The following is a 7,297-nucleotide window of genomic DNA, read 5'->3' as shown; positions in this document are numbered from 1 at the left end:
GTTTTATTGTATGTTTTAGCCGTGATTCCCATCCACTTGCATTATATGACTGACAGACGGCAACGGTTTGAGTTAAAAATCTCAGCTTGTGTTCTACTGAAGAAACAAAGTCACATACATCTTGGATGCCCTGGGGGTAAGCAGATAAACATCAAATTTTCATTTTTGGGTGAACTATCCCTTTAAAAAAAACATATATAAGTCAATTAATGTATGTCACATTTTATCATTTAATTCAGAAATAACAAAATAAATGAAACTTTATAAGCCTTAGAAACATTTATTTTCGTTGCCCTCACTCCACAAGAAATCCTTTAAATTTAGCACTATTTATCACAGAACAAGGAACGAAAAATATAAGTATAAAAGAATCAGAAAATATAGTCTCATTCACTATTAGTCTCATTCACTACTAACAACATTTATTATAAACTCCAAGCCAAAATGAATTAAAATAAAGCCAAACTGAAACTAGCAGTGTGTGGGAAATGCATCAATCCAAATTTGTGCACTTTGCACTTCACATTGATTACTATTTTAGATGATAAAAAATGTGATTTATAATCCGGAAAACTGCAGAATAACCAAAAACCCAAATAGCCTAAACATTGTCTAAGCAAATAAATATAGCTAATAAACAATAGGATAAAAAGACAAACTATTTCCATGTTTGCCCCATGAAATTACTTTTTATTCCCCATTAAAAGCACACTTTTACAGATTCACTGATGGTAGAGATGCATGCTGCCGAAGAATGTTGAAAGACAAACATGCAGTACTCTACGTACTATGCGGTACACAAATTCACACTCGCTTAATCTCCCTCTCTCTCTCCCTCTCATAACTGCATTAGTTTGCATATTACAGGCTGAAGCCTCTGTTACTAGTATTAGAGTAAAATGATGTTTTGTAATCAGCAATGGGATTCTGCGATAGAGAACAACACTGTAACAAGTTCCATGGATTATGATTAATTTTTATTTGGCATATTGGGGTGGCAATATTATATATTAATAGGCAAGGGGGACCGAAACATTGCTTTTGCCTATGTCTCAATAAAGGGTAAATCCGACCCTGAAGATGTTACTGAGCACATTCTAATTCTGACTGAATTGCGTAACTCTTATATACCGCACTTTAGCCTACCGCCATTTACTGGATTTTGCTGATATTGCATCAAATTAGTCATTTTGGATCAACAACAACAACATTAATAATAAAAATGACAAAAACACACAACAAAATGACTAAATCTTTCAAATTAAAATGGAAAATACAATAATAAAAACTTAAGAAAATTAAAAAAAAAAAAAAGTATCATTGTATTTCGATGATATCAAAATAACACTTGTTCTTTGCAGTTCTTCTTTTTTGGATCAGAAAATCTTCTAATCAAAGAGATAAATACTAAATATATATATTTATTTAATATTAAAACATAGATTCACCTTCATGGCACCGTAAAGGCTATCAGCAAAATACCCTGGCACACTGCGGGCACACTTCACTGACAAGGCAGAGAAAAGAAAGTGTTATGAAACAAAACAGACACACATAGAGAAAACCCAAGATATGTTTGCTGCATATGCATAAGAATGATTCCCTCCCTAATATGATTTTTTTTTTAAAAGGGCAGATTAAATTTTTTTCTCTATTTTGTCCATAGTCCATACCCATACTTTTTAACTTCCCCTCTATAATAAAATTATAAAAAGTAAAATAAGGACATTTCTGTTTTGCACTTGATTGAAGAATTAACCATATTTGATTGAGAGAGGTGTGTATGTTTGTGTCTGTCTTACCCACAGCCAGCAGTACTTCTTGGAGGGTTCCTGATGTCTCTCTCTGGATGCTCTCCTCTATTTCATACCCTGAGAGCCTTCTATACTCCTCAAACACTGCAGAGAAATTAACAGAAACAAATGAATATATAAAAGTAAAAATACCATTTCCATTACCTACATGCATGTGTCACACTAACCTCTCCTAAGGTGAGCATTACTACGGTTTCCCAGTATAGTGATGAACTGGCCTTCATCAGTTCCATACTTCTGTTCTCCTGCGACAAACAGAGCCTACACCCAACACAAACAGTTTTTCAACTTTTTAAAGACTGACAAACTGATATTACACACAACAAGCACTAGATGGCAGCATTTCACCTCATTTTACATCAAGTCAAAAGATGCTGGACTTTTTATTCCACATCCAAATTTTTTTTTTGAGAATGAAAATTTTGAATCCAACTCAACATGGCCACTTTAGTTTAAACAAGTATTTACAAATATTTAGTTGCATTGGACTTGATGTGATGGCACATATACAAACTTACCTGGGCATCGCTTTGGATGAGGTCTTCTTGTATACCCTGCTGTCTGCTGGCCTATAGAGAAATCATATAATATCAAATGATTGAACAGTAATACTTTTTAAGTCTTAGGTCTATTTTCAGTGGATTGAAATTTCCTGTCTCACTTTATAAGAACTACTCACATACACAGACACATTATTGTTGATTAAAATCTTGCATTTTCATTTTTATTGTTAATGGACTACATACTTGTAGCAAAACAACCAGCATCCTCTTGAAATGACCTCCAGTGTCACCAGTCACATCTTCCTCCAGGTCATCATTATGCTCTATAATGCATATATAGACATCATCAAGAGCAAAGAACTAAGAATGAGAATACAACGTCAAATACTTATAGTAAACAACAGACACAAACACAGTTACCTCGCTTGTATAAACTTTTGATCTGGTTGACTTCATTAGGTGACCTAGATGCCAAGATCTCAACCAACACTTTCTCATCTGTGCCTGCACCCTAAGACAACAAAATGCAAATGTTCAGATATACACTGATCTGTCTATTAAAATGTCGTGTATTTCACTACAAGTACTTTTACAAAAAAAAAACAATTGTGAGTAGTAGTTTTCTTGTCTTAAAAATGATTGACAGCCCTATAGTTATTGGTATGTACCTTAATAGCATCCCGCAGACATGTGACCTCATACATGATGGGAGGAGTCATCAGAGTCACTATCAGACTCTCAAACTTCCCACCCAGCTCTGACATCAAATCATCCACCAAATCCTAAACGGAGATGAAGATGAAAATAAAAAAGAAATGTATGCACCTTTTAAATGTTCTGCATGTATTCAAATTAAACAGTGTTAAGAGTACATTACTCATGCTGATGATATTACCTTTCCATGCAGGGTTTTGTATGCAGCTTTGATTTCTTGGCGCTGTGCATTACTGCGTGCTGTCAACAGCTGGAGAATGGCATCCTCATCAGTGCCTAAATAAAAAAAAAATCAATTAATGTTGATGATGATCATTACATAATGAGTATACCGATATCCATCTCCTACACCCAAATGCAATATTTTGGGTTATTCATGTATAAGAATTAACTAAACCATTTAAACAAGCAAAACCCACTAATTAACGTCTAAATACAAATGAACCTACATGCAGCATTGATACTCCAAATAATAATAAATAAGCCACACTAAATGTGTAAGATCTCTGATATTCTACAGCATTATAGATTATAATTTGCAGTTAAACTGGTTCTATCGATATAATACTGTGTTGAATCATAGACATGCATTTGAAGGTCTACTGATAATTAATGTGTCATAATGAACATTTAATATGTTTGTCAAACTCACCGAGTCCTTTCATGGCCTTGTAGAGAACTTCAGCATCATTATTAGCATTGAATCCACTGTGGGGCTTCACTGTGCCTCTGCCAGCCTAATTACAAATATCAAGTGTTAGTTTCATGTTCTCTTTTTATGGTATGTATATATTTAACTTTAGGAACTTAAGTAATGCATCTATGAGTCACAACCACACCCACATTTCCTCTGCAGCCAGTGCTCTGACTCTTTAAGAAGATGTGCATTTAACTTCTTTTCCATTTAGTTTTCCACATGGAAACTTTGAGCAACTAGCACAAATCTTCTGTGGCATATGTGTTTTGGGGAGGCGGGGGATGATACCAGAATACTGGATGTGGACATACCATACAATTCATACAATACCACATATAAATTCAATTAAACATTGTTTTCCAAATATTGTTCATATTTACTTATTATCTGCATCATATTTGTGACTTAAAAGAGATACTACTATCCCCTCAAATTCCGAAAGTTATGTAAGACACCACAAAAGGAGAACAGAGTAAAAGATCATGCTGATCACATGATCTTTTGGGAAACTCACATACTTTTTAACATTTTTCATACAATTTCATAAACTTCAACGCAGAAACACTCTGTTGGTGTCTGTTTGCTGATCAAAGGAGTCACAGGAAAAGGCACAGGCACACTGGTTTGTTCTTATACCAGTTAATTCCCACTTGACAAAAGCTCTCAGCAAGGCCTCATTAAAAAACTGATGCTGGTAGGTCACATGACAATGACAACATAAATAATGTAGTAGGCTACATTGGGATTAAATTCATACTATATAGAACTAGAGCGCAGTTTCAAAGTAATTACTTAGTCAAAAGAGCTAAGTAATGTGATTTTGGATACAGTCATATACAATATTTCTGAATTCGGACCCGCGTATTAGTGCATTACTCTTACTATTTTATCATATCTTTCTGTGGCAGGAGTAGTAAGGGTAGTATGCTATAATGCGATTCTGAGTTTGGCATATGTGCCAAGGCTATTATATAAGGTCAAATGTCAGAAGCTGTTATGCCTCCAGAAATTGTCCAATAAGCAAAGTGAACATGTCTATTGTTTGCAAACTTGTGAGTCTAAATCAGCTGCTGTGTGCCACACAGCTGTTACTTGCCAATTACTACTCAGCTTTTTATTAGATAAATTCTATTCTGTTGTTTGGGATAGGAAATTTATTGTTCGTCTCAAGCCCAAGTAATTATCTCAGCCACAGGAATGTGTTGAATAACTCAGGCCTGAATGCTTTCTGTGGATATCTAAGAATCTGCAGCCATCCATTCAAAATCTAGCTCCAAACAGAACAGATTCCTGCTTTTGCATAATGGCAACATACAAACTGATTTATTTAAATCATTTAATCTTTAATGTTACACAAAATAAGCAAAATATGCTTCAGATCAGAGTGCAAATCTGGCCGTGGTGACAATTCACTAGATGAAGCTGAAGCGAATGCTAATTTATATTAAATATTTGACAAAACAGAAGCAAGGCATTGCACCACAAGCTGAATGCATCTTAACATGCGGTGCAGATTATTCTAATTACTTCCATACACATATACTTTTTTTTTGTCCTAGTACTCAAGGCTCAGTGAGCTGCCAGCTGGAGTCATGTTACTCGCTTTCCATACAATAGAGTGAACAAACATATTTGACTTATCCAAATATATGGAAATGAAAGCAATATTAATTTACCTACAGCAACAAGTGTCTGTGTGTTTTCCAGTCTCCCTGGTATTTATTTTACCATAAATAACTTATTAACTTTTAACTTATTTTACAATGCAACTGCAGCTGTGATTTCAAACAGGCCGGTTTTTAAGGCACTGGTTATACTGACAGTAGGCTAAACGTCTGATAGTAGTATAGTATCAAAACATAACATTACTGACTTTGTCCTTAATGAAACAGTATTATTATCCACCACGTTAGCGGAAATAATCCATCAGTTTACTTTAACTCGGCGGAACAGGGGTAAAGTAGAGGAATTAGGAGGAGAGAGGGTACAAGAGTGGAGAAACTGAGATGGAGACAGACAGGAACGCCCTTTGGGTCGTTTAGTCCACGCGAATGAGTCATCGTTGCTCTCATTTAGAAACAACTATTTTGTTTCTTTCTAAACATTTGTGCTGGTTTGTGAAAACTTAACTCTCTCTGAAATAGTTGTAGTCCATAAAACATAGTTATATAAACAGTACCATCGTTTCCAGAAACATGTGTCGCTTATATTGTTTACTAATAAAGAAGCATAGTTTTATTCTGTAGTAAGTGTTTGACAGCGAAACGAGTAAACGGACTTATATGGCTCCTGTGCCCCTTTAAGCAATGTTTTTTCCTACGCAGCTATTATGGGCGTCGACACATAACTGTCGGAAATGTAACATATACTATTATTCTCTATAGAAGATTAAATATCGGCAAAAATAATGGCGTGTTAAAACTTAATACATGCTAAAATGATGATAGACGTTTATTACAGCAATAAACAAATAACTTACCATCTTTGGAATTCACGTAATACTTCAAAGCTTGAAGCTAAAAAAAAAAAAGACAAAATAACTGTGGAGTAATAAACATTAATGTGAATATAAAGCATGTGAGTATAAAATGATTTTAAAAAAAGCTTAGTTTATCAAGTACCTAACGTTACTGAGATAGGAAAAAATGTTTGAAAGATTTTCAGACAGGTCGGGTTGTAGCCTATAGAAATATAAGTACGAAAAGTTGAAGGATTAGTGTTTAAGTGCCGTTTTCATTTACTTACCGAGAGAAGAGTTTCAATTTAGGAGCAGAGGACAGCAGTAGGCCTACAGACCGAAAGAGGAAAGAGGAATGAAATACGCTAGAAGGATTACATTTGACTACGATGTGTTGAGCCACACCCTCAACAGTAGGCTACCCTGGCAAATAAGCCGGTCGCTGTGACTTATGGGTAGTGGTGTTTCTGCTTTCTTCTTATATTTCAACAAATCTGTGCATACGAAAGCAATGAATCACATCTGAGGACCAGGCATTTTAGAAGAATACAGAGAACCATTTTTTTTTTGCAGAATGTAAGCATTTATTACACAAAATTGTAAACTTTTGCCATCAGGAGACTGGTTTGTGAAATGCAGGTTGTTCCAGCAGGTGCTCTCACTATTTAATAAAACAAACGGAGAAAAACTATTTGCCAAGCAACATGTTAAGTCTAATCAAACACAAAGATGGGTGTCACATTACACAAATCTTTTTCTTTTCTTTTTTCTTTTTTGGAAGTATAGGCTACCATTGATCATTTGTACATGAATGCATGCAAGACTTGCTGATCAAATTTCAAGCCCAAACACAATTGAACTGCATTATGTTCTAAGACTTAGCATGAAATTAAGAATACAGTTTCCCATAGGTAGCTGATGAATATATAAAAAGCGATACGGACCCACTTTATATTAAGTGGCCTTAACAACCATGTACTTACATTTAAATTAATAATTTGGTACAATTCACTTATTGTGTACATACATGTTTTTACATTGTAATTATATTTTAAAAATACCTGCATGTAATTACATCTGTAATTAATTTCTGTAATTACATTTATAATTA

General features: G+C 34.5%; 1 protein-coding gene across 1 annotated transcript in view; it reads right to left on the bottom strand.

The window, feature by feature from the left end:
- LOC107709458 (annexin A5-like) overlaps positions 1-6,583 on the bottom strand; it is a 10,673-nt gene extending 4,090 nt beyond the window's left edge. Inside the window, exons 1-11 of the mRNA XM_016513944.1 lie at positions 6,474-6,583; positions 6,208-6,244; positions 3,684-3,768; positions 3,213-3,307; positions 2,986-3,099; positions 2,738-2,828; positions 2,561-2,640; positions 2,333-2,383; positions 1,982-2,075; positions 1,803-1,898; positions 1,449-1,507 (exon numbers count right to left, since the gene is read on the bottom strand). Coding sequence (XP_016369430.1) covers positions 1,449-1,507; positions 1,803-1,898; positions 1,982-2,075; positions 2,333-2,383; positions 2,561-2,640; positions 2,738-2,828; positions 2,986-3,099; positions 3,213-3,307; positions 3,684-3,768; positions 6,208-6,210 — 768 coding nt within the window. The 5' untranslated portion in view covers positions 6,211-6,244; positions 6,474-6,583. The remainder of the gene's footprint in view (positions 1-1,448; positions 1,508-1,802; positions 1,899-1,981; positions 2,076-2,332; positions 2,384-2,560; positions 2,641-2,737; positions 2,829-2,985; positions 3,100-3,212; positions 3,308-3,683; positions 3,769-6,207; positions 6,245-6,473) is intronic.
- Positions 6,584-7,297: the final 714 nt, after the last annotated feature.

Source organism: Sinocyclocheilus rhinocerous, unplaced genomic scaffold, assembly GCF_001515625.1.
Source record: "Sinocyclocheilus rhinocerous isolate Xijiao unplaced genomic scaffold, SAMN03320098_v1.1 scaffold1648, whole genome shotgun sequence".
Taxonomy (NCBI): domain Eukaryota; kingdom Metazoa; phylum Chordata; class Actinopteri; order Cypriniformes; family Cyprinidae; genus Sinocyclocheilus; species Sinocyclocheilus rhinocerous.
The sequence above is the reverse complement of the archived record's forward strand: the minus strand, read 5'-3'. Positions and strand labels throughout refer to the sequence as shown.